Source organism: Typha latifolia, chromosome 6 (genome assembly GCF_019914945.1).
Source record: "Typha latifolia isolate L0001 chromosome 6, TyphaL0001v2, whole genome shotgun sequence".
Lineage (NCBI taxonomy): Eukaryota > Viridiplantae > Streptophyta > Magnoliopsida > Poales > Typhaceae > Typha > Typha latifolia.
This window is the reverse complement of record NC_133091.1, coordinates 2,239,751-2,267,298: the sequence shown is the minus strand read 5'-3', so window position 1 is coordinate 2,267,298 and position 27,548 is coordinate 2,239,751. Positions and strand designations below refer to the sequence as shown.

The 27,548-nt window shown below is 37.4% G+C and overlaps 5 protein-coding genes across 5 annotated transcripts; 2 read left to right on the top strand and 3 right to left on the bottom strand.

Annotated features, from left to right (window-relative positions):
* Positions 1-341: 341 nt before the first annotated feature.
* LOC140791566 (uncharacterized) lies at positions 342-8,024 on the bottom strand. Its single transcript, XM_073142207.1, has 6 exons — positions 7,672-8,024; positions 6,001-6,073; positions 4,963-5,056; positions 1,697-1,810; positions 1,553-1,604; positions 342-1,240 (listed from the first exon to the last, which is right to left on the bottom strand). Exons 1-6 carry the CDS (start codon positions 7,702-7,704, stop codon positions 665-667), a joined length of 942 nt encoding a protein of 313 aa, XP_072998308.1. The 5' UTR covers positions 7,705-8,024; the 3' UTR covers positions 342-664.
* A 1,135-nt stretch (positions 8,025-9,159) lies between these two features.
* Positions 9,160-13,486, bottom strand: LOC140790485 (p-coumarate 3-hydroxylase). The gene is made up of 3 exons (XM_073140597.1): positions 12,916-13,486; positions 10,801-11,195; positions 9,160-10,109 (listed from the first exon to the last, which is right to left on the bottom strand). The coding sequence occupies exons 1-3, from the start codon at positions 13,403-13,405 to the stop codon at positions 9,462-9,464; spliced, it is 1,533 nt and encodes a 510-aa protein (XP_072996698.1). The 5' UTR covers positions 13,406-13,486; the 3' UTR covers positions 9,160-9,461.
* Positions 13,487-18,329: 4,843 nt separating this feature from the next.
* LOC140790494 (WAT1-related protein At5g07050-like) lies at positions 18,330-20,081 on the bottom strand. Its single transcript, XM_073140605.1, has 7 exons — positions 19,879-20,081; positions 19,725-19,796; positions 19,520-19,636; positions 19,178-19,424; positions 18,929-19,087; positions 18,662-18,813; positions 18,330-18,576 (listed from the first exon to the last, which is right to left on the bottom strand). The coding sequence occupies exons 1-7, from the start codon at positions 20,079-20,081 to the stop codon at positions 18,330-18,332; spliced, it is 1,197 nt and encodes a 398-aa protein (XP_072996706.1).
* Positions 20,082-20,436: 355 nt separating this feature from the next.
* Positions 20,437-24,458, top strand: LOC140790486 (GTPase ERA-like, chloroplastic). The gene is made up of 9 exons (XM_073140598.1): positions 20,437-20,918; positions 21,387-21,532; positions 21,757-21,897; positions 21,970-22,083; positions 22,208-22,333; positions 22,997-23,095; positions 23,222-23,323; positions 23,884-23,964; positions 24,061-24,458. Exons 1-9 carry the CDS (start codon positions 20,549-20,551, stop codon positions 24,145-24,147), a joined length of 1,266 nt encoding a protein of 421 aa, XP_072996699.1. The 5' UTR covers positions 20,437-20,548; the 3' UTR covers positions 24,148-24,458.
* An 833-nt stretch (positions 24,459-25,291) lies between these two features.
* Positions 25,292-27,176, top strand: LOC140790426 (cytochrome P450 CYP94D108-like). Its single transcript, XM_073140513.1, has 2 exons — positions 25,292-25,663; positions 25,764-27,176. The coding sequence occupies exons 1-2, from the start codon at positions 25,394-25,396 to the stop codon at positions 27,066-27,068; spliced, it is 1,575 nt and encodes a 524-aa protein (XP_072996614.1). The 5' UTR covers positions 25,292-25,393; the 3' UTR covers positions 27,069-27,176.
* The last annotated feature ends 372 nt before the right edge of the window (positions 27,177-27,548 follow it).

Genomic DNA, 27,548 nt, shown 5'->3' with positions numbered 1-27,548 from the left:
GGTGATTTTAGGTAATTCTACTAGGGATACGCTTCAACTAAACACTACGTCACCATGAGATACACTTATCAACTAAACACTGCTAATATGCAATCCTATCAAAGGAAATGAAGTTGTGATCAACATTCACCAAAAAGCTTTTAAAACTAGACAAATGAATCAGCAGCTTGACTTGATGCGTATAGCATGTAAATAGAACAAATATAGCTGCAGAGAACATTAGCATTTGATCTTTAAAGCATTGTGATGCCTAATTGGAGAAATGTGCATATCCTGTTTGATTTCTTAAGCTAGGGTAAAACATGTTGAAATATAGCAATCAAGAAGTGTAAAAGAGAAGGTAAAATTCAATTTAAATTTCTTCTATATCTCAAGTTGTCAGAAGAACTACACTCAGATTAGTAACATATAGACAGCTACATCTCACTTTGAAGAACCCTGGAACTTCATCAAAGAATTGTCAGATCAGAAAGATAATTTCAATAAGATCTAACTATCAGTACATTCACTATTATCATTTCCATTCTTCTCACATTTCCGCACCATATATTGTACATCCTGTTTCCTGATTTCTTAAGAAGTCGTCTCAAGAGAAGGGAAGACAGCTGCCATGTCCTACGTTAAAGTTAGTCCTACCTAAATCTGTTTAAGGATATGTTTGGAGTCACCCTTCTTCATTATCATAGTCCTCTTCCTCATCTAATCTTTGGTGCGACAAGGCAAACTGAACAGGATCAATGGCCATCTTTTGCATATCAGATAGCGACCATCCTGGGTATTCCTCGTTCTTTACTTCATTATTTGCCTCGGGAACTGATGGTGCAGAAGGAGCTGGTGCAGGAACAGACAGCACAGAAGGAGCTGGTGCAGGAACAGACGACGCAGAAGGAGCTGGTGCAGGAACTGACGGCACAGAAGGAGCTGGTGCTGAGCTCGGATCTGGGGCTGCAGATGCATCTCCATTCTCATCCAAATCAAGATTTAAGTCAATGTTCAGGACTGAGGCACGCATGCTACTATTGCTCTCGATGGTTTCTTTTGTTTCTCTCATGCTTGAACTCTCCTCCGCAGTCTCGGTTTTCAGGTGGAATGGTCTGTCATTATGTTGAGGAGAGCTGCCAGGGTCATCTTCACATTTGTCATAGCTGGAGCTGTCCCTCTCAGCACCACGGGCACCACGACGGCCTCTCCCACGGCCCCTTCCTCTTCCTCTGGTGCCACTGACAGGGCCTGCTGCTTCCTGCTGCCACAAGGATTTGATTAGCAAAAATATCACAATCAACATTACAATAACAAGATCAGCATGAATACCATCCAATTATCTCAAAGACTAGGATAATTATTTAATCATGATAACAGTTGGTAAAGATTTCCTAAAGTACATGATGATTCGAAAGCAGCAAAAATAAAATTAATTAAAAGTAAAGAGACTTCCAAGAAGTTTCAGTTTAGTTAGAGATGACAAAATATTAGATGGTTTCTCCAAACAGCAATAATGATGTACATAATGATGTACGTGGCTATTAAGCATGAAAACACACAGAAGACTTACGGTTCTAGTCCTCTTTGACTCCTCCTCACTATCATCTTCATCAGCAGTTTTCCTGGTGAAAAAATAGAAGATTCAAATTATCTATAGTTTTACACTACAAACGGAAGTTCTTGAAAGAGAGAGTATTAAATGTCTATATTGCACCTTCTTTTGCCAGATCTATCTTCACCACCTGCATCAGTGCTACCTATGTCTGGAACTTTGCTCACTATGTCCCTCAGGAAGTCAAAGACATTAAAACTATGAACACACTGCTTCCTGAAAAGAATAACATGGCAAATATATTAATCAAAAGATGGAGCCAATCAACTCCAGTGTATTGTTAATCCAAAATAGAACCGCAATGTCATCAACAAAAAGAAATTTTTGAGTAGTAGTTCAATGAAATTTAAAGGTGTTTTTCAGAGCATACTTTGAGGAAAAATAATAGATATTTGAAGAGCAGATCAGTCTATGGTTAAGAAGGTCAGTTTGAAGAAGTTGCAGAATATAAAAACAAGGTAGTTTGGACTGGACTTTGGACAAAGGTGGCCTTCTGCTTTCCACTATTAAACATCTAACAAATATTATAATAGAATAGGTCCAACAGATCCAAAATGAAAGTGATACACATATCACTGACCAAAACATGATGGCATGTGTACTTGCGCAGGAGGCATCAACATTTGATGATCCCCCCTATAAGGATCTATTTCTGATTGTGAGTTCATGTCACTTTATTTATTTAGTGACATTTATAGTTGTTTTTGTATTTTTCATTTGTCTAAGGTGTCTTTTATTTATTCTCATTGTAAGGTTTATATATAGAGTGCTTTCTTTTAGGGTTATGAAGATTTTTTATTTACTCTCCTTTGTGAAATTGATGTGAAACAATTCTTTCAAGATGGAGATGTGAAACCATCTTCTCTTCTTGTATTCTCTTTCACCTTCTCTCCACCACGTCATTTTATCAAGAAAAAGCAATTATAGCCACTAATTTTATTTTTGCAAGAATTAACTCATTCGTCTTCTCAGAAAGCAGGCGTGCAGCTCAAGAAGGCCCAATTGAATTATGAGTCTTGCTTACAATTCACCCTGTTATGAAGTCCTGCTCATTATCTAACCTGACCAAACTTCAAATTGCATGTTCCAACCTTTACAAGAAACAAAAAATTTGTTTTCAGGTTGTCAAATAAATGGGAAGGTATGGTAAAAAAGGAGAGATGGGGGCCATGTGGTAAGCAAGGAGACGAGCAAAAAAGAAAAACGTGCAGCTTATATGAGCAAAGAGAAGAAAATGATAGATAGTAGGGCTGCTAAATAAGGGTCTGGAATAGTGAAAGCAGTAGTATTGCAGAAAAAGGGTGAAGGTGGGGCCCTGCATGCATATTAGGAGCATCACGACCAGACCCAGGCTCTCTGAGAAGCTCCATAAAAGTACATCTCCAAATGAGGTCCAGGGGCTTCCACATGAAGCGCTTCTTCATCAAAGAGGTTAGTTGACAATGGGAAAAGAGTTAAGGACCTGGTTCCATATATATTAAGTTAAGGTGATGAGGGGAGAATGGCTTAAGATAGGGTTGGCATATTTCTTAAAGCATATAATCATGGACCTGGCTCTTATTGGATCGATTCTCAACACCTGATCCAAATTCCAAACAAGTATGATAACTGAATTCCTAAGATTCAAGACTGTACCAATACCTACCCAAGTTTTCTGTTGTGCTTGGCTGACCTACCAATGTTGCATGTATATTGCATAAGTGTTTGATATTTTATGAAATGGTGGTGAATCCCTAACCAAATATGTAAGGTGAATGGAGAAGCCAGTGCAAATATTGAACTTAAATTCTTCTAAAGAAGATATGTCTGAGAGTCAAAGTGCCAAATTCAAATTCAAATCAATACGATCAACATTGCAAAAGGAAATTAAGCAACTACTCTTTACCTTCAAACAACTGGGAGTTAAGATTATCATAATTTTCTCCTTTCAGTGAAAAGGAAATAAAAGAAAAGAGCTCACTGGATATAAAATGCAGTTATAAGCTTCCTCCTTCATTTAGTTATACTAAATATGGAACATTGTCTACTGATCTCATCAATTAAGGAAATTACAAGACCACTAGCTCAAGGTTTTAACCAACCACAGCCACTGCTGATAAAGGCACAGCCACAAAAGTTCAAGTAGGCAATCGCATATCCATCATGAGCACATCATGTCATCTGAAAATTTCTGACCAACATCATCAAAGGCATCAACAGCTTGAACTGAACCAAAATCTCAAGATTCATCATCTTTAAAAGCTGGTTGAATGCTTTATTTCACCATAGAGGCTGAGGTAGATGAAAGAGAGGACTGAGGACTAAAGGATATGTTGGATGGTGTTGATTGACTACTTATAACCCTTGAACTCACCAAGGAGCTAGATAGGGAGTGGCAGATGTAGAGCGATGCTATGTAACATGGTCCACAGGGAAGAGAAAATTTTGCATATTAAAGCTTCTACAGCTTATGTTCTGCATCAGATATAGTTCGAAAGAGGTCAGCATTATTTTCATCTCACAGTTTCTTATCTGAATCCACAGAGTTAGACCATGTAACTATATCCAAATCCAAATCCTTATGGTTTAAGAGAACGATATCCAAATCCATATTCTCATCTACATGTTGATTGAATATTTCAATTAATAAAAAATTTCAAGTTTTCAACTAAAGAGGATATGTTCAGTGGTTATGTCCAACCCATTTTAAATTATTCTCACATATTTTACTGGTTCTACTTCTACCCCTAGCTACAATCACTTTCTATTCTAATTTCTCTAGCAACCTTGCTCATCCACCTTATGGTCATCTCCAAAATGTTGCTCATAATTTTGTTATGATGAAGTCCAACCCATTTTAAATTATTCTCACATATTTTACTGGTTCTACTTCTACCCCTAGCTACAATCACTTTCTATTCTAATTTCTCTAGCAACCTTGCTCATCCACCTTATGGTCATCTCCAAAATGTTGCTCATAATTTTGTTATGATGAAATCTTCTCAGCTTAAAACCATGTTTCAAACAATAAAAAATTGAAATATGTAATATAATATCAAAGAATGGCAATTTTAATAGGGACATGTTTTCTATCTTCTCTACAAAAAGAGCAAGTAACATAAAGTAATAAATGTGACTGTCTTTTATATAATGATGCTAGAAATTTCTACGCTTGTAACTTCTTTGAATACGTTTGTATCTCTCCTCTACCATATGATAGATATACTAGAGATAATATCTGAACCTTTAGTAGCATTGTTGTATGATTGGCAAAAAATTGAAGGGAAGAAATTCAAAATAGTAATGAGAGTGCCATATACAATATGAATATAGCCAAGAATGATATTTAACATGACTGCTGCATTCTATAGAAGCTAGAGGTAACTTACAAATGCAGCGAACTCATTGTCTTTACTCCTCTTTGAAGAGTAATGCTGTATGTCCTATCGCAGAGGTCTTGCAGAAATAATTCTAATGCTTTAGCTGCAAAATTAAGTTCATATCTACGTAAATAAATGGAATAGGAAATACCTTATGTACTATCAAGAATGAACAGTTGATGCATTAAAAAAATAAAGAAAAAAGGACATCAACAAATGGAAACAAGTGGGAAACATTGCATTAGATCTATCAAAAGTGGGAGCATAATTTTCAATATAGATAGTTAGAATGTCCCATGGAACTCATATCATTTTACTGGTGTACCATGAGTATCACAAAGTACTCCTCTCAATCAGTTAAATTTTGGTTCTGCATAATTGCATCAATATATGATATGTAAAGGTGATGGTTGTTCGTCTGTGCATATACAGAAAAAAGAACTACTCATCAACACATCTACAAGTCCATGATCGGAATGGAACTTACCTTGATGCAAATTAGCAACAAAGGCAGCATAAATATTCTTACATAATTTATAAATCTCAGTTCAGATGGAGCATATGTTCTCCACAGTACTTGATATGGAAGTTGGACGGAAAATTCAGTAGGTTAAGAGAATGTTTTCCTAATATCTACTTATGATGCCCATAGAGTATTGAAGTAAAATACACGACAGCCAAATATCTGAACCTCTCCTGTGTTCATCTTAGATGAAAGAGCATGGTTATGAAAGGTTCATCGCATGAAAAAAAGAAGGAATACTATTGTATGATGTATATTTACTTAAGATCTCCATATATTTTGCAAGTGAAATACCTTAAGGCAGATTGTCTGAACTTCCCAAAGTTTTCATTTTACATATAAATATGGTTTTCAGAAAAAATTTCTAAATTTCTAAATAGTAATTTCAAGTAAAGAACCAATATTAACAAAATGATGCACTCTTGAAAAGGCCATAAGCATAACAACAAAGTAGCACTAGCTTAATGCAATATTCAGCTATATCTGCACAAAACATGGAAGTGTTTAAAAGATAAAATACTTACATACTAAAACAGGTACAGCCAGTGCAATCTTTCCGACATCCTCGTCTGCTTGCATAATCTTTTTTATTCGAGACTGTAAAGGAACACAATATGAAATTCTGTATATGAAACTAAAATTTAAGAAAACAAGGAGAAACAAATGAAAACAAGGGATCGGCAATAACTAAGACTATCATTAGACTCTATACCCACTTAAAGTGTCTTTCAACTCATTGAGATTTACTTTCACATGGAGACAAAGAAACTGATAAAATTAATATAAGCAAGCTATGCTTATATTTCCATATAAATTCATGTCCTATAATTCATGCCAACTTCAGTTTTACGCATTGAATTGAATTTGTTTTAGCTGGAGATATATGTATGATTCTTTCAATTCTACTAAAAAATGCCCCAGATTTGCAGTGCAAAACAGACTAAGACCCTCAAACCATTGTCCAGATGTACTAGATTTCATTTTCACTTCTCTAGAAAAAGTTCCTTGAGGAGAGATTTCTCATCATAAAAATGATCCAGTTGAAGATCAAGTTTTTGTGACTTCCAAGTTCCAACCTTATGTTGTCCGAAAGTCACAGAATGTTAAGTCTCACACCATTCCATTCAATCACATCCTTCCACTTATTCTAGTATTGTCTAGTTAACAACATCATATTGTTAGCACTATTAGCAATTTAGTAGGCATGACTCATCAGAGTACAAACAACAACTAGAAGATGACAAGGCTCCAAAAGATCAACAAAATTTTCAACTAGCTATCAATGAGACATTAACACTTCCGAAGTTGGATCAGAATTCCTACACAAAACGAAGTCAGAAGAAGGGACTAGGCACAGAAGCTCTAAGATCAGCTGACCAGGTACAAATACTTATTTTCCTGACTGTAATACAGAACATTGCAGCTGGAGGAATCCTTCATTAATTTCCCTAGACATTGGAATACACTAGGATAGGATAAACTCATAAAGCATAATGGGGTTTAAGAAGATAGTAAAGAAAGAGAAGATTTCAACCTAACTAAGAAGAACTGAGCTAAAGATAACATTTTTGGTTGTTTCATGTCTTCTATTGTCATCATCTATCTGCTAAGAAAGTCTGTCTATTTCACTGATTGTCACTAACCATCAATTTTGAGGTGGTCGGGAATACAAATTGCACCAAAATTCTGTATTATGATGTCACCCAAAGCTTTCATACCCCGAAATACTTAATTTTCATGTACTTAAACCCAAAATTATCATCTGTAATTCATGGTTGCCCAAATTCAGAACTACATCTCCCACCCCAATTTAATGTCCGCATGAAAGTTCAAACCCACCAAAAGCCGCGGTTTTTTAAGCTTAGGAACTTAGATTAAGAATGAATACATCCACATAACAAACAACAATTTTCAAGAATCTTTTCAAATATATACCAGAACCTCACGTTCCAACCGAGTAAGGAACAAAAGCTTAAACCAACCCTTATAGAGGATAATAACATGGAAACCCCACTATCTTCCACCGTATCAATAAAATATCCAAACCCTAGCTGAGATAAGCAATAAACATAAGAAAGAAGCAACACCCAAACAGCCCTAAATCCCACAAGAAAAGCAAAATAAAAAAATCACAAACAAGAAGCATCTTTAAACCAATAAAGCAGTCAAAAGGCGAAGAGTGGAGGAGATCTTACGGCAGGAAAACGGGTATCGAGCTTCTTCCTCATACCGGAGTAAAATTTCTCCAGGAGACCACCACGATGGGCCTCCTCTAAGACCAATCAAGCAAAGAAATTGGAGCACAAATTACGGTTAAAAAAAAGGAAAGGAAAGCAGGGAGCTTTTGGAATCTACCGGGCTTCTTTTATCTATGGGAGGAAAGAGAAAAAAGTGAGTTGAAGCGAGGGCGAGAGATTAGGAATCCGAACTGGAATTGGGGTTTCTTTTTGTTGTCTTCGCTTTATTATTTGCTCGGCCAATGGCCATTCGAATCTGGCCAGGGGAGGAGAGGAAGAACCGCGTCGGATACGGTTCTCATGACCTACCCCTCCACGTATGCAAGTATTCATTATTTCATTCCACCGCTTGGGTATTAAAAAAACGGCCAAAATATTTGGGCTTTTTTTTTTTTAAATTTTGCGTGTATACTTTCTAAAAATTCTTTATTTGCTTGTATGTAATTAATATTTAATTAACATATACTTTTTAATCGACCATTTTTTTAAAATTAAGTCTTAATAATTCAATTTATGAGAACTCGAACAAATATAATTCCATATTTTTATGTCTAAATTATTCGATCTTAATAAATTAGATAACTCCAAGGATATACATACAAAAAACAAGTAAAGATTTTTAAGAGTATAGATATAAAAATAGTGTATCTTGAGAAATATACATATAAATATTAAATTTAAAAGAGTATATATATATAAACAAATATAAGATTTTTGAAGAGTATTTTGAAAAGTATATATGAAAAAAAAACAGTGCTCCGAAATATGACGTATAAAAGAGTACTTGGTCGAATCCTAGTGTATATTGAGTAAAATTATTCATTTTTTAAGTACACCTATCTAGAAATTAAACGAAAATTGTGCATTTTAAATTTATACAGTGACTATCTGATATGTAAAAAAAGCCTTAATACTATTCATCAATTTTTAATAGTATAATAGGGTCATGACATTTCCTATCGATAAAAAAAAATATCATTAATCATGAAAATTTTCCAATGGGAAAAAAAAATATTTAGGCAACTTCATTGAGCATCCCTTTATTTGTTTTTTAATATCTTTAATTCCTTAGGTTAGAGTAGAGAAGCTAAACCACTTAAATATGTGGGGAGAGTTTTAGTCAAATTGACTTTGACCCAACCAATTCTTGAATTCTATAGGTAAGCATATCTCCAGTTTCGGATCAGGATGATTTGCTTAGAAGACTTGGATTCTAATACAGGAGATAGAGAAGGGTGAGTTTATCCTACAGAGACCACTAACAGAATGTTCAAGCATCATTTAATGAAGATGATGGAGTTGTAAAAATGAGGTGGTTGTTAACTTATAGCAATCAACCAGGTGCTGAGATTGATTGATTAGAAGTAAATTGATTGAAATATATATGACATGACAAAAGAATTAAGCAATATTGATCACAGGAATTAATAAAGAAAGACAGAATCATACACTAAGGAATACTGTTCTTTCTAATGGAATATTTCACTTCCCTGTGATCAATTACATGCTCTTCATCACTACAATAGACAACAAATCTTATGTAATTTCCAAATGTTATTTTGCTTACATCCATGCTCCTTAGTTTGAAGCAATTGGTATAGTTCAGTGAGATCATATTAAGGCAGTACATATCTCTATAGACGATAGACAGACACCTCGTTACAAGACCCTGATCATATATAAAGTGAGACAACAAAAGCATCAAAAGATCATAACCAACAGTAAACTAATAAATTAACTTGATAGCCTTACATCTCAACAGGTACACGGTTGTACAAATGCTGTGATTCTAGCCGCGGAATTGCGACAGCCTGCAATGGTGTATGCATGAACGTGACCATCCCAGGGTTCTCCGTCATGTCAACGTCCTCCGCCTTCACCCCCTCGGGCAACTGCCACTTAAAATGGTGCAACAAGTGCCCTAGCATGGATGTCACTAGGTTTATCCCTAGCTGCGCACCGGGACACACGCGCCGCCCTGCCCCGAAAGGCAGAACACGGAAGTCGTGGCCTTTGATGTCGATGTCTTCCTCAACGAACCTCTCTGGCCGGAACTCCAAGGGATTCTTCCAGAGCTTCGGATCGCGGGCAATAGCCCAAACGTTAACCATGATGTTGGAACCCTTTGGAACATCATAGCCGCCAATCTTGACGTTGGAGCTGGCTTTGTGAGGGAGCATGAGAGGAGTGGGAGGGTGCAGCCGGAGAGACTCCTTGACAACACATTGTAGGTAAGGGAGGTTAGAAAAATCAGTTTCGTTCATGACACGGTCGTGGCCGACTACACGGTCCAGCTCCTCCTGGACCTTCTCTTGCACCCAGGGGTTTCGGACAAGTTCTGACATGGCCCATTCAACTGTTATGACTGTTGTGTCCATCCCGGCAGTGATCATGTCCTGCATGTAGAGGGACAAAAGTATCAGCATAATAGAAGACGAAGTAGAAACAAAGGCATGTGCAAAGTGTTAAGGGACAATATACATTGTTGATTAATTACCCTAAAATTTAAGGTTTTGCATTAATCTATAATTTTACATGCTATTAGAACTGGATTTTCAAAATGCCATCAGACCAAAATTGATGAACCTCCTTGCTTATCTCAATTAACATTATCTATTCCCTTATGGAGGGGATGAACATTATATTATATTTTTACAATAGGTATATTTTGGCATAATATACATTGTTAGTCAAAAAGCAGCGAAGTTCTGCAAAGCAGAACAAGACCCCTATGGTTTCTGTGTCTTGATCCTAATTATGATAAATATGAGATTCAAGGCTTCATATATTTTCTTTAGGTTGCACTTAGTGACAATGACTAGCCAGCAGCAAAAAGGCTGCACCTACCTTGCCCTCCTGATACCGGAAGTTGATCGAATTTAACATAAATAAAAACAAGGCCCCAGTTCCCACTCAGAAGCAGATGGACATTTTTCAACCCCCACCTACCCCATGATAGCAACATGTTACCAACCCAACTAAGATTTAATTTACACAAATGGTTCTTTGCCTACCTGAGCACAAAATATTAACATGAAACATAACACTATGGTAAGAATCAACAAAAGAGAGAGAGAGTCGACTCACCCAAAGAAGTCCAATAATGGTATCCTCACTGAGATCATACTGGTCCTTGAGAGTAAGCAAGGCATCCACAAAATGCTGCTTTGCTCCCTTCTCCTTGCGAGCCTTAGTGTGCTCCTCCATAATCTTTTTGGTCAAGAAATCCCTTCGATTGTTGTGACTTGTATATGCCTCTTCATCAAGTGGGAACATCCACCTTAGCCACCATACAAACTCTGCAAGAGAAAGAGATGCTCCAAACTTTAAGCCATTAGCCACAATGGCCTTGAACTCAACTCCTTGGTCATCTACAATGCCTTCTGAGTTCACAAACCGCTTCCCGAAGGCAAGCCTTGTTATGTTGTTGAAGGCCACACCGGCAAGGTGCTCGCGGACAACCAAGCTCTTCCCTACCTTGTCTGAGGAAGAGAAGATTGTAGATCATATTAATTGAGGGTTTAGGGCCTCAGGCTAGTAGAAGTATGTCCTTTATCACCAGTGATACTAAATTTTGCATATATAAAGGCAGGCAGCTAATTTGAAAATATGCTTATGCAAGAAAGAATGATCAGGAAGGTTGTTTTGCGAGCAATAATTTGATGATGTTCATCAAATTTGTAGAACCTAACCTTTTATTTCTTCTTTCTTCATTTTAACTTTTTCTTGAATAATTCAACAATAATCAATAATCAGGGAAAGAATGTCTAGAGATTAATCGAAACAAACCTCTTATAATTGTTTGCCCATTTAACATTCTAAATGAGATGGTTGAAAACTTAGGTGACTTGACTATTAAACTAATTAAAGGACTTCATCAAAAAGAATATCTATTTCAAACTATAGGGATTCTTCCATAGACACACACACACACATATATATACATGAAAAAAGAACAAGAGAAGCAAACCGCAAATATGTCAAAAGAAAAAGTGGTTTTTCACAATATGGCTAAAGTACAGATTGCGACCACAGAAAAAAAAAGGATGAAGTTGAGGAGATGGTCCCACTCTCTCCTCTCCATGCCAACATAATGACATCACAAAATAATAGACATCTAAGCATCAATTACAACTATGAATCCCATTAAAATTGTTAACTAAAAATGCTATATTTTTCACAAAACATTAAAATTCCAATGGTAATCATGTAATTTTGAGGTAAAGAACTTTTCAGCAATGATGCAAGTGATTGACCTTTACCAAAAAAGGTCTTGGTGGAAATTGGATTCTTCAAGTAGGCCTGAATCAACCATTCAGGCCAACTTTGCCAACTTTCTGTATCCTTCTAAAACTTTGCTTCTTCTTGGAAGCAAGTTAACATTGGAGTTTAACTAACCAATGTGTCATTATAAAAGTCCAATTGAGGATCAACATGCTCTATAGCATTCAATAGAGGCGCAAAATTTAATAAATCATAGTAAATCACCATAAAATAACTGTAGCATGACAAAAATTTTCTAGCTTTTAATAAAGACCACATGCTATCTAATTTATGCCCTCTTAAATTTGCTAGCATCATAATATTTATTAGTCAAAAGCCAGTGCATCGCTCCAACAATTTAATAATAACACAGAACTACATGCATCCGTGTCACTGAGCCCACCAACCACTCACCACCTACTGAAACCCCACAGTCCCACACACTCCGGATTCTTTGCCAATACAACTAAACTAATCGTTTAAACATTAAGAATTTTTACTACTAAAATGGTACCTTAGATTCAATTCCTCTTGCCTTGTATTAATTCCTCCTTACAGTAATGCAGCCATTTAGATCTTGTAGTCTGATCAGCCTATAATTCTAATCAGCCAACAAATTCTGCACAAGTTACAACCTATCTTTTCATTATTCTTAATTCGACCCTTGCTTCCGTTGTTAAGTCGCCCTACTTGGAATGATTCATGTTGTTAGTATTTTTATTCAAAATAAGACATTATTAAAAACAAATAATAGGGTGCGATATGAAAAAAATAGATCATAGAGAACAAAAAGATTTTGTTTATTCTTTCATATCACCGCAATCTTTCTTTTTTTTGGGTTTGCAAAGAGGCTAACAAATTGGTGATTTGCAGAAATGATCTGATCCCCAAAGAAATTAGAGAAAAAGAAGAAGATTAGAAGTTGTGAAGTGAGCATACCTGGATTACTGCAGGCTCTAAAGATGGACTCCACCATGGCGGTGACCTCATCTTCCCTAACAGGCCTAAGCGCCTCAAGCCTCTTGGGCGAGAAGAGCTCGAGGTTGCAGACCTTCCTCACCTTGACATAGTGGGGCCCGTAGTCGGCCCAGATCAGATCCTTTCCGTCCCGGCTGAACCGAGCGGCGGATCGGCTCCTCGGCCGGTCGGCGAGCTGCTGGTCGTGCTCCTTGAGCACCTCCCGGGCCAGATCCGAGGTCGACACCACCACGTTGAGAGTCGTGCCGAACCAGACCGACATAACCGGACCATAGGTCTGCGCCCACTCGGCGAAGCACCTGAACCGGATCGGCTTGATGTCGTACAAGTTCCCGACCACCGGCCAGGGGCGCGGACCGGGCGGAAGCCGGTACCGGAGCAAATGATAGAGGAGGGCGCCGATTAGGACGGCAAAGAGGGCGATCGGGATCGGCAGGAGAGACGGATCCATGGCGGTAGACTACGGAGGAGAAGGATTTGGTTAAGGGTGGAGACGGAGGGATGATATTTATATGGACGACAGTGGTGGTAGGTAGTAGGTGGAATTTTTTTTTTCTTTTGGTATATGCTAATAGAGTTTATTTTTTTTAGTGATTTACACCCTGTAATTTTTACAATTTATAATCCGGTTTCTATTAAATCAGGGAAAAAAAAAGCGAGTACACTAATACTGCTTTGTCCATGGTGGTTTTTCCCAAATATAAATGGTTAAAGGGTTATTATTGAAAAACATCACTTATTAGTTTTGGAAGTAAATAAATAAGATGGGAGTTGGTAAGGCCAGTGAAGCTACTAGGAATATATTTTCCGGAGTCAAATGTGACAAAGTGTATGTGTGGTTGGCGAAAATGGAGTTTGGTGGGTGGAGGATGATGACTTGAGATAGACTATTTATCTTATTATTATTATTATTATTATTATCTAATTTATTTGTAAAAGCTTTTAAGGGTTTTTGGTACTGCTTGAGGTAGGTAGTAAGACTGTTTACTGTTGCTCCACGTTTCTCAAGAAACTCCCCTATATATGTTTTATATATACTTATTAATAAATTAATAAGAAGTTTATATGAGTTTGATGACACTTATTAGTATTATTATTATTAATACCATGTTTATATTCGAGTGACCATGTATGTATGTATTGAAAAAGAACAAGTAGGAGAATGAATGGTCTACGTGGAGGGTGGAGCTAATGGTTTTGTGTGGATCCAGTGGCTGGCGTCTTCCTGTGGGAGGGGAGGAACAAGTACGTGGTTTGGAACTCTTTGCATGATCTGGAACTTATAATGTAGGAAATAAATTGCATCTTTTTAAGCAACATACAAAGAGATCAGGCAAGTTGTGTGCTAACTCTTTTGTTGGAGTCCTCTCAGTTTTAAATTAAAACCGAGACTACTTTAATTAACCTACTCCGCTTCAGGATTTGGATTGTGATGGATAATAGACTAATAGTAGAAGGACTTTGTGTTAAAGGTTGTCAATTTTTAACCTCTCCAGTGTCCCAAATGAGTTTGGATTTAATAGAGACTCTGGGTTTTTTTTTTCTTAACCTAATTGACTCGTATTAATTCTAGTTATGACTTGTTTTTTGAATATGATTGTCAAATCTATTAAAACTAAGAAACTTTAAGTAAAGCTGGTTGATATCTCCATTGTGACATGGACGCTAAAGCTTGGTGAGACATGCATCCATTTATATTAAAGAGATATGGACTCTTTATCCAATCCAAATCTAGACTTATGACTCTTTAATAATGTGAAAAATATATCTACCGAACATCGATCCTAATATTTACAAAAAAATTGAGTCATGACTACCATCACGGATTGGTAAAAATCTGAATAGAGAGGTGATCTTATTACTTCCAATTTTTTTTATCATTCAAGAGCCCAAATGCTAGATATGGACACTGTTAAACTAAACTGATACTCTAAATTAACTGTACCATAAAATCGTCATTGAATAAAATCATCAAACTATTAAATAATTTTTTCAATAATAATTATTTAAAATTAAAGTCGATAATATTACCTCGTTAGATGCATGTCACGATGCTTACCAACCCTTATTGGTTGGTACAAATATATTTTATTGGGTCCCATACAAGAGGACATAAAGAGTAGGTAAGAAGGAGTGAACAGCGAACACCAACACTAAACTGCTCCGTCACGATTACGTGCGCCGGAGAATACGCAAGTCCACACTATTTTCGTGTCTACAAGGAAGACACGTGGGGCAAAACAAAGCCACGTGGCTCCTAGAGATAAACCACAAAACTTAGATCACTCATATTCGACTTAATATAACTCTCTATATATATATTTGATGGGTTATAGATATTTTAATGAGCTAAGTAAATTAAGCTCGTTGAGCTAAATCCAAATGGCTCGTCCTTATTAGTATTAATCATATATATATATATATGATTTTATTTTTATAATTATTCACCAAATTGTTTTCAGCTCAAATTATGGAGTATTTTATTCTTAGTTCACAAGCTTTTAATCTACAACATCCTAAAATTATTTTTCCAAAGTTCCTATGTTTTTAAATCAATACACATAATTTTTAAGAGTGCCTTTAATATTGGGCCGCAAAATTATATTTTTTTTTGGGGCCATAGTGGGCTATTTTTTGGGCCGGGCTTGGATGGAAATTGATGTGTGAATAAAAGGTAGTCAATTAAGGTTATTATATCTCTCTTCATATTAAGATGAGCTTTTGTAAATCTTAAGACATAGTAATGAGTACAATAGTAAGTCTAAGGAAAAGCTTTAACCTGAAGTTAATTTTTTTTTAAATTTTAATAGTGTTCTAATAGGCAGTTAGAAGTCAGATTCAAAAATATTTCTTTAATCTAAAATTTATATCCAACTCTCTCTCTCTATTTCTCTCTTTCTCGATATTTATATATCTAGAGCTAAACTACAAACTTTTGTCACAATCTTGAGAATAATCTTTTCACAATCTTGAGACGCAATAAAGAAGTGTAATTTCTTTAAGAAAAAAAAGGTTCTTAAAGGGGAGAGAGATAAGATAACATGATTAGCCTTTTTTGTGTGCTAATTAAGGTGTTTCACCCCAAATTTGACAGCTAGACATAACTAAAACATATTAATTTATAAGGGAAACTTACTATTTACACCCAAGTGATTAAGCCCAGTTTGGTGGTATGAAATAAAATGAGAGAGAAATAAGAATTACTATAGCACTGTAAGAAGACTTATTTTAGAGGAAACTAATTCTTATTTTACAAGTGAACGAAAGCTTAATTTTTCTGTGGTCAAAACTAAACTGCAACTATTTTATGAGATGTCTAATTATCTAATAAAAAGATTATTTAATTTTTAAGATGGTGTAGATAATTCGGTCATTTTGTATTTTATTCATAACGAAAAATATTGGCATCAATGAAACACGATTAATTTTAAATGAAATTAGGTCCAGATCACAGTGAAATTAATTACTTAGATGTGAAGTATACATGAAGTAAGTTAAGAATCGAGCATTATATCCAACTTTCTTTGCACAATTAGTTAAAGGAATTGAAGTCACTCCTGTTTCCACTCGCCATTCTTTGTTATAGTTCAAAATGCATGCTTAGTTTTTTTTTTAGTCAAAAGTAATCAACAGCTTCATATTCACAACCTAAAGTTCCTTGTAATTGGATTAGATTAATTACAATGTTAGTATATATATCTCATGGACTCTTTTCCCTCTCAGTACTGTCCTCGTCTGCTCCACTTATGCTTAATTCAGTTAGGATCATATATAATCTATAATCCCACTCTCTCAAAGTAGGTAGTAAAGTAGAACAAAGCCTCTATCACAAAAGGATAGGATATTGGAGTTAAGAATAATATGGTTACTTTTGTGTCACTGCCCAAATTAAATTGGTCATACCACAATTGCTTTTCTTTTTCTTTCTGAGAGATTTTTATGTAAAAAAATATCACACCTTATCCCTTCTATTTTCATTCTTGAATCCCATTTTATTACCTCTATAAATGAGTGAAATTTATAATATATGAATATCACACCTTTTCCCAATTTTCTTTTATATTTTGAAATATTTTCTATTCTATCACTAAGTTAAATTTAACTAAGAGTAATTTTGAGGCTATAAAAGTAAAATATAAGGGCCAAATGATAGATAGCTTTATGGTATAGTGTTAATGACAATTAAAGTAAAAATATGATTGTTTAAAAAATATATATTTTTTAATTGTTATGCTACTGTCATCCAAGATGACATCAATGTATCTGTTTAATTTAAGTAATTCTGGGTTCTAGGTCATATCCATTATATTGGTCCAGTCATTAATTTATTCTTTAACATGAGTATTTTGAAGTAGTTATTGGTAATCCAGCATGGTTTAGCAACCAAATATATCTTGTTCCAGTATTGTTTAACCATCACTAAGAAATTAAACATAGAAAGTCTCTTGATGTGAGGTGTTTGTTCTACAAATGCATTCTGAGTAGGGAAGCTTTAGGAACAACTTGTATTAATGGTGAAAGTGAAAGAGCCAAGCCAATTTGTCCTCTTCTACTGCATGCATGGAAACAGACAATGAAGCACATCCATATTTTTTCAGAGTGCTATTGGATTGATTTCCTTGAGTACTATGTTATTTAATAGTCATTTGCTTGGCATGAAAAGGACATTGTCTTTCTCCTCTAGCTAGGCATGAATTGTGGATTGGCTAGCTTCACAAGTTTCACATCAATCTCTCATTTTTTTTTTCTAATGGTCATTAAATTAGTCATATTAAACTGCTGACGAGTATAGTCTAAGATTGTCGAACTATCTGTTATGCTTCCAATTGTTGGTGAAACAGGGTTCAACACAAAGTCTGTATTATGTGAAGCTAAATCTTCGTATATGAACATATTGGGTGATGCATTGAAACTTAACTTGAGTTACATTCGAAGTTTCTTATTGGAGTCTATCAAATGAACATCAATGGAACAATAACCTTTTCCGGAACCACTTTTTGATGAATGATAGTCATGAGCATTATTATAATTCTAGCATGCATGAACATTTACTTATGACAATGAAAAAAAATGTGGGGCCTTGTTCTCCACTTCCAGTTGGAGCAATGTGCTTTAATACTATAATGAAGTGTCTAGATCCATTCTCTAAGAAAGTGGAATCAAATGAGAAATATTTGGAGTACAAATAATTTAGACATTAAAAATGCTCTGTGAACAACTTTATCTCAAGTTCTTCATTGCACACTGTCAAGAGTAACCAGGTGGAATGCAAGCAAAATCTCATTTTATCAATGGACATTACTTATTCTCACTCAAATTTATCTCTCTCTCTCTCTCTCTCCTTTTTCTACCTCGTAATTAAAAATACTAGCTAACTAGCAACAGTTAGCTTTATGGTGTTCTTCCTGGATCCCATGGGAAGTGGAGCACATGCAATTTGCTCTTTTGCCATCCAACTCAATCCCATCTGCTTCTGTGATAGATATGGCCTGCTCATTATTATTTCCTCCATTTTCCTTCAAGGTTAAGAGCAAAGCCATGGCTTCTTTTTCCTTATTCTCCTTGTACTTTCCCCAAAGGACAGCATAGAGTCCTACTACAATCAAGATCCCTCCAAGAATGCTGCACCAAAAAGTACATTAAAATTATTGTAAATTATTCTAACTAGTACATGCCTTGATCGTGATAAAGGTGTTCATGAGCTTACCCTCCTAGATAGATTTGCTCATTAAGGATGAAAGATCCCATGATTGCAACTATAATCATCATCAGAGGACTGAATGCTGAGGCAAAGACTGGCCCTCTCTTCTCCATCACTAGCCCTTGTACATAATATGCTAGACTTGATGTTACTATACCCTGCACAAATAACATTCACCATGATCAAATTGCCATTTATTTTTTTAGGGGAGAGAGAGAGAGAGAGAGAGAGAGAGAGAGAGAGAGAGAGAGAGAGAGAGAGAGAGAGACTAACAGCATAGGCAGCAGCAAGTAAGTTCATATCAAACCCAATTGTCCAAATGGAGAGCTTGTGCTCCATAATAAAAGTTACTACAATGGCTTGAAGTGTGCCCACAAAGCATACCAATGTTGTGAGAGAAAAATGAGCAGGGTATTGTTTCAGTGTCACTGCCTGCAAGAGCAAAACAACAAGGGTACATACAGTAACCAAAAACTACTCATCAATCAAAGAGCTAGCAGTCTAGGTAAATCTTATACATACCTGGAGGATGAAAAGAGAAGCCCAAGCTAGGGTAGCTATGATGACGAAGAGTGAGCCCAAGAACCAATCCTTGCCCATAGACTCCTGCGCGACGGCGTGCACTTCGGATCCATGAGTGTTCTTGGTCCAGATCATCTTCACAATTGGTCCTTTATAAAGAGTCATCAACATCGCGCCGGCCACCGTCACCACTGTGCCCGCTACTTTTGCTTGGCATCTCACCATCTTGAGGTCTATCTTCTCCATCCTTTTTCAAGTTCATGGCACCGATAATATCAGACAGTAAGAATGAAAAGAATAAGAAGTTTGAGTAGCTGGTAAGGTAATTAATCTGGAAGCTACCTGAATATTGCAGCCAGTACAAAAGTCATGGCTGGCAGCATGTTGCTCAATGCACAGGAAAAGGTTGGAGATGTCAGCTTGAGACCCAAGTAGTAGAAATTCTGGTCTATAACGGGCCTGTAATATATACACATTACAAGCTATCACTAAGTAAAAGGTGCTATATAAAGTTTGAAGACTGTATATATAAAGTTTGAAGACTAACCCTAGGAGAGCTAATACAAATATCTGCCAGAAAACTGAGAAGGTCATCTTAGGCCTCACCTTCCAGTGACTCCTGTCACAATGAGAAAAATATATATTAGCATAGATTGTAAAAGAGAAGAAAAGAAAAGGATATTGATATCGTGGATATATACCATTCGAAGGCGAGGGCGAACGGCGCGATGGAGAGGGTGGCGAAGGCGTGGCGGTAGACGACGAGGACGTAGTGGCTCATGCCATGGGTGAGGGAGTACTTGGTGATGATGTTCATCCCAGCGTACCCAAATTGGAGAGAGATCATTGCAACGTAGGGCTTGGATCTCTGGAATATCTCACTGTAGCTTCGTCCACTCCCCATGATACAAATATATATATAGACTCTTTGTAAGAGTGAGAGAGGTTATATTGAGAGGAGAGAGATCAAGATGGTCGACCTTAGAGTCTATATATATGGGAGAGGAGGCTGAGGTGGGCCCAAGTACCACGTGGATATCATGTCATAGAGTGGGATCCACGTCGATGGGTTTCCACGTGTCAGAAAAGTGGTGTGGGTCCACCGGTCCTGTGGTGCGTGCTGATTTTGCTGAGTCGCCAGCGGCTCACGTTAGGAATGTAGCGGATCCTGTGTAGCCCAGGATTCAGGAATCAACTAATTGGCGGCCGTTGATTGGCTGACCAAACTGGATAGAATGGATCGAGATTAGAGTAGGCCCAGAACCGGCCCATTCTAGCTCCTCTCTCTCTCTCTCTCTCTCTCTCTCTCTCTCTCTTATCTGCTTCCCTCTCGGCGAGCTCGCTTCCGTTTCCAGAGTGCGCAAAAATTAAATGGAGTTAGCACTATCGCTTCGCATCTCGGTGAGTTCTCATCCGCCTTCACGCGAGAGAGGAGCGTCCCTTCTCGCTTCTCCTATCCCCTGGTCTCTTCTCCTCCTGCGTCGCGAATCGCTTCGCGCTTCGGTTTCTGTGGGCAAATCGAGCCGCGGCTATCTTGGGAGGAGTCAGAGGAATCGATTCTCGAGTTTGAGCAATGGAGTAGAAGAAGAAGAGGAGGAGGAGGAGGAGGAGGAAGAGGAGGAGGAAGATTCCTCGGCTTCGTTTCTGGCTCTGAGTGAGAAGCCGGATAGGAATCTCGCTTTGCTCGACGAGTACGAGCTGGAAGAGCTCGAAGTTTCCAGCTGTGCTAACCATCGAAGTGGTCAGTTTTCGTTCTGAATTGTTTTCTTTATATGTGCTTAAGTTGATCAGATAAGTTGGTTTCTTTTGCGTTTTGGTCATAGAATTGACCCTGATACTGTAACCATCTGATATCAAGGAATGGTGAATCGAGAAAAAGAACACCTTTATTGGATATCTACATCAAATCTAATTGGTAAAAAACCATTGGAGTAGATCATGATTTCTTTTCTTCTTTTTTTTTTTGTTGGAGATAACTCTAAGTAGATATCTGCATTTTGTCATCTTGTATAGTTGTGCATTATATGTAACTATTCTTTATTACAACCTTAACTTGTTAAAGTCCATTTTCCCTCATTAAGGTTTCACTACTGCCATTGTATAAGGGAACTAAATAATCAATTTATTTGTGTCATGGAGGTGCAAATTTCTGCATTTTTGTTACCTGCTTTTACTCTTTTATTTGAAAAATGAGGTTGTCCAACTGCAGGATATGTGGCTGTGTTGGGAAAGCCAAATGTTGGGAAAAGCACTCTTTCAAACCAAATGATAGGTCAAAAACTCTCAATTGTGACAGAAAAACCTCAAACGACTCGGCATCGTATTCTTGGTATATGTTCTGGTCCTGAATATCAGGTATTGGTTTTATTAATTGAACTCAGTTTTCTAGAAATGGTTTATTAGTCTGACCAAGGAGTCAGTTAAAGATAATTATAAATAATCTTATTATGAATTTGTGAGCTAGAAAGCTTTGCACTTACTTGTTGACTCTGCCTAGTATCAGCATGATCGATGCAATGGCGAGTTATACGGGAACCAGCTTATGCATTTGCTTATCTGGGTAACGGGTTAGTTTGCAGATGATACTATATGATACACCTGGTGTAATCGAAAAGAAGATGCACAAATTAGATTCCATGATGATGAAGAATGTCCGAAGTGCTACTATTAATGCAGACTGTGCCCTCATTGTTGTTGATGCTTCTAAGTTACCTCAAAAGGTATTCATTCTGATAAAGAATTTTATTCTACTTATTCAAACACACCATGACCTGCATATTTTCAAGTTTTAGATTGATGATGTGCTTGAAGAAGGTGTGAGCAACCTGAAAAACAAGCTTCCTATACTGTTGATATTGAACAAGAAGGATCTAATAAAGCCAGGGGAAATTGCAAAACGGCTGGAGGTAGCACTTCTAGAAGAATTTCTCTGTTGAAGTTGATTACAGAATTCAATGATTCAGAATTAATGATGCTACTATCTTAGTCAGCCTTATCTTTCGTTCTTTTGTGATTAATTTCCTTTTGTAGTGGTATGAGAAATTCACGGATGTTGACGAGGTCATACCTGTAAGTGCAAAATATGGCCATGGAGTAGATGATGTCAAGGAATGGATATTGTCGAAGCTCCCATTTGGTCCTTCTTATTACCCAAAGGTACGTAGACTCCAATTGACAAGATTGTGACAGATGTTATGGACTCCAAAGAAGACTTTAATGAGGACTATTTTTGCTCATGAAATAACTCATGGATGTGCTCGACCTAGCTTACAAGCTTGAGTGTATCTGAATTCCTCAGATTCTTGCTGATCTAGAATTTTGCCTTCATGGCTATCCAAGTTTTGTTCTCAAAAGTCAAAAGAATGACAGGTGTCGGGCATTCTGTTCCATCCATAAGAAATAAGTCACAAAAGATATACCCTGTTCCAGCTTTGTTGGAATAATTAGTTGTATCTGTGTAAAATTTGCTTTTTGGACTTTAGGAAGACTTTAAGAAGAAATAAAAAGTTTATTACCTACACTCTTAATGACTTTAAGCATAAAGAAACAATTTACCTCTTTACGATGTTAACAGTGATCCAAATATTTGAAACGATCTGCATTTTTCTTAGCATAGATCTAGTTCTTGGCATTATTACATAATGGAAGAGTGATTTTATTGTCTGGTGGCCAACCACTGCCAATAAGTCCAACCTGCATCCTGTTCCACAGATGTTATTATGCTTGTCCCTTTCTTTTTTGGATAATCATCTAGTAGTTATGTATTACCTAGAAAGTGCACTTCTAAAACCTGTATCATGCATTTTCTTTGTGTTTCAGGACATCACCAGTGAACACCCTGAAAGATTTTTTGTATCTGAAATTGTGAGGGAGAAAATTTTTATGCAGTACAGGAATGAAGTTCCATATGCTTGCCAAGTAAATTTTATTTGCTTCTGTGCATTTGTCTCCTTGGCCTGGTTTCTTTCTTCGTTCTTCTTTGTTTCTCTCCATTTTTGCTTTGTAATGTGGATTCTTGATTTGGTTATCATCTCAATTTTGCAGGTCAATGTCCTGAATTACATTAGCAGGCCTACCTCAAAGGATTTCATTCAAGTTGAAATAGTAGTCGAGAAGGAATCACAGAAGATGATACTCATTGGCAAGGTACCTCAATAAGTTGCTTAAAGGGAATTACAAGTATTCCCTGAAATTGCTATAAGCCCTATCTTTTTCTGAGTTATGCCCGTGCACTTTCTCTGGTCCTCTATTCCACTTTGAATAATAATGGAGCCTATACATCATTTGGCCCTTTTCTATTATTATATTCTGCTTGGGAAACAGAACTCCTTTTGTCTGGGATTTTTATTTTCCACTTGCTGCTGATCATCGTAGTAAGTTGGAGAACATGGAGATTTTTAGTACTATCCAGAACATAGTATTAAATAAATAAGTGTTAAAGATGGTCATTTGCAGAACATAGCGAAACTCAGTTTATCTGCATTCATGTCTATTTGTCTTTCGAGTCTATCATATCTTCGAAGCTATATAGGGAATGTGTTTATATCTTCAAAGCTGTCTAGAAAATGTCAACTTTCTCAGCAAATTTCATTTTTCTCTTCCGTTTCCAAACACATGTTTCATGAATAGTTGTAATTATATTTCTTATCCAATTTATTCCTTGTAAAATCACTAATTTTTCTTAAATGTTTTCATTAAAAACGCAGGAAGGGAAGGCTCTAAAGGTATTGGCAACAGCTGCAAGGCTTGATATTGAGGATTTCCTGCAGAAGAAAGTCTATCTTGAGGTCATAAAAAGAGCAGCTGCTTTAGTACTAAGAATTTTATATGGCAATTCTAACCATCCTCAAGGAAGTTCTGATTGTGCCTCTATGATTTTACAGGTTGAAGTGAAGGTAAAAGAGAACTGGAGGCAAGACGAGGGCCTTTTGAGACACTATGGTTATGGCGGTCAAATTCGAGTTCTGTGAAATAGCTTGCTTTCGCACATAATTTGTCTGTTTGATGTTCTTGCTCTCATATACAGGGCTGGAAATTTTGTTAACAAAGTAGTATCACCTGTGATTCTTAGTTTCTCTCGGCACACTTGTGCATTCAGCTTCTCAGCATTTTTGGTATTGGACTTGTAGTATGGCCCACATGGTGCTAAACATCTAGGGTTTCTTCCTCTTTCCATCTTCTCCTTTTCTGTATATTTGTTATCTTAAGTTCCATACATGAAGATTCAATTTTTAGTGTTAAGTTTCTACTAGTAATTGGAACAGCACTTCTATTTTTGTCAGCCATCTGATATTTATATCACTGCTCATCATTAGTTCGCTTCTCTTGCATCATTCTTACTTACATGGCTGAGCTCAGAGTCTCAGACCAATGTCATAAACAAGACTTAGGTTTTCTGAGAACTAGAATGTGGAATCTCAGTGATACCAAAGATTTGCTCATCTAGCATCCGGAGCTTCCAAACGGCATATGAATAGAGTATGAAGAATGTGAGGCACATTATTACATTATCATTCATTATGCTGCATACAAGGGAGAAAGAGGAAAAAAATAAAAATAAAAGATAGTTTTGCGTGAAAGACCTGATTCATTCTGCATTTTGCAAATTCACCCTATCTTGTTATCTCTCTTTTTGAACGGGGAGAGAAAGTTGTGACGTTCATTTCAGGCTGCCCATTCTACCAACTGTTCTAAAATTGATAAGTATTTATCGGACCAAGGAGATTACGATCAATTCAACATTTAAATAATTATTAAAAATTAATCATTTGACTTAATTAACAGTACGGCGGTGTGTTAGCTCAAAAGATTAACTCTGCGGTGCGCGATAGTTTAAAACAATAGCTCAGCAAAGCAGATATTTTAAGGCTTAGTATGTTGGATATCTTACAGTTAGAAAGGATTCGTTTGTTTGTACGGTCTACAATTTATTGAAAAATAAAAATAAAAATGGAGCAATATTTCAACCGAGGAGAGTTGCATTTATTTACAGCAAGTTGCCATCACATACATTTCACCGCTAATTATTGAGATCCAGTTTATGTCTATCTATCTTTCCCTCCCTTGGGCGGCAAGAAAGGTTTCTTGATCACCAAGCACACAGCAGCATGTGGCATCTCATCGGTCAAGCAACCACGTATATTATTTCGAACTCAATTTAAAAAAAAACTAGTGGAACTAAGTATATAAACCAAGTCCTCCGCTCTATCTCTTTGTATGCCAACTATTTGTATCCAAACAAGAGAAGAGACCAAAAAACAAACAGAAATGGAGCTTTCTTCTCTCCACTTAGCCTTCTTCCTCTTCTTCCTGCCCCTCTTCATCTACCTCTTCTTCTTCCGCCATAGCCCATCAAAGAAGAAACCATCCATCCATGGCCTCAAACCCTACCCAATAATCGGCTATCTCCCCTACTTCGTCAAAAACCGGCACCGATTCCTCGACTGGACTACAGAAGTCATCCTCCAAAGCTCAACTCAAACGATGGTATTCTTATTGAGTTCGAAATTATCTCGCCTTTAGATTAATATATATATATATATTTCTTTTCGTGATTATTGAATTCAAATTTGTTGGGCAAGTAAAGGTGTTCCGTAGCCTGGGCCAAGTCAGCGGCATCGTCACAGCAAACCCCTCCAACGTCGAGCACATACTGAAATCCAACTTCGACAACTACCCGAAGGGCGAGCGCACCTTCACCATGCTCAAGGACTTCCTCGGCCACGGCATCTTCAACTCTGACGGCGAGGAATGGAGGTCGCAGCGCAAGGCGGCGAGCTACGAGTTCAACAAGCGGTCTCTCCGTAACTTCATAGTCAACGCCGTCAAGTTCGAGACCGTAAACCGTCTCCTTCCACTGCTCACCAAGGCTCAAGAGGAAAATAACGTCGTTGACATCCAAGACGTACTCGAACGCTTCGCCTTTGATAACATCTGCAAGGTCGCCTTCGACGTCGATCCCGCTTGCTTGTCCGACGACTCCCCCAGCAACAAGAACTCGAACTTCATGGAAGATTTCGGGAGAGCTCAGTTTCTCGTCGGAGCTCGATTCTTGGACGTTTTAGACGTTGCATGGAGGGTGAAGAAGTTTTTAAATATTGGCTCTGAGAGGCAGATAAAAGAGTCGATTTTGGCCGTTCACAATTTCGCCGTGGATATTATTCGATCAAGAAAGGCGAGATCCTTGGACGACAAAGACCACGACTTGCTCTCGCGCTTCGCCGCGAACGAGGACTATAGCGAGGAATTCCTTCGAGACATGGTCATCAGCTTCCTCATCGCGGGGCGGGAGACGACCTCGTCGGCGCTGACGTGGTTCTTCTGGATCTTATCGACGCGCCGCGACGTCGAACAGAGGATTGTGCAGGAGATCCAGTCGGTGAGATGCCACAGCGAAGGCGAGACCTTCTCCTACGACGAGCTCCACGAGATGAACTACCTCCACGCGGCAATCACGGAGTCTATGCGGATTTACCCGCCGGTGCCGATCGACACCCAATCCTGCATGCACGACGACGTCATGCCGGATGGAACCTTCGTGACTAGCGGATCGTTTGTGACATACAGCGCCTACGCCATGGGGAGGTCGGAGAAGATATGGGGAGAGGATTTCAACGAGTACAAGCCGGAGAGGTGGTTGGATAAAGATGGGCATTTTAAGCCAGAAAGTCCGTTTCGGTTCCCGGTGTTCCACGCCGGGCCGAGGATGTGCTTAGGGAAGGAGATGGCGTACATACAGATGAAGTCCATCGTGGCGTCGATAGTCGAGAGGTTTAAGCTTAGCGCTGTGAGGACGGAGGAGAAGGGTGGTAATCCGCCGGAGCATGTGCTCTCGTTTACGCTTAGGATGAGAGGCGGGCTGCCAGTTCTGGTGAGGAAGAGAGAGGAGTAAGAGTTAGATGGTTTTCAGCGTCTTTGTTTGTGGGAACTTGAACTTGTGCATGTTCTTCTTCTCGTTGTTGTTTGGATTCGAATAAATGGAGGTTGGAAGTTCTCTCTATGTATGTGTAGTTGTTTTTGGAAGAGACAATCAAGCAAACATCTGGTGGACGAGGGGGAGGAAAGCACAGAGATCAACCAAACTTATTTTATTGGCAAATACTTCACTACCCTTTTTGAGAATTTTAATTCTACTCTGTTCTTTGAGTCCTCCTGTTTTGCATCTTCAGATTTGCAATAATGCACATATGTTTTCTAACTTCTAAGTCCAATTTCTTCTTCTAAATTTCTCTTTCAGAGATAGATTTAAATCTAATAAATTAACCTTAAACTAACGAGATGTATGTATTAAAATAATTAAAACAATCAGGAGCTAGAATTTAAATAAATATTTTATCAAGTTAAATATTAAATAACATAAACACTTTTATTC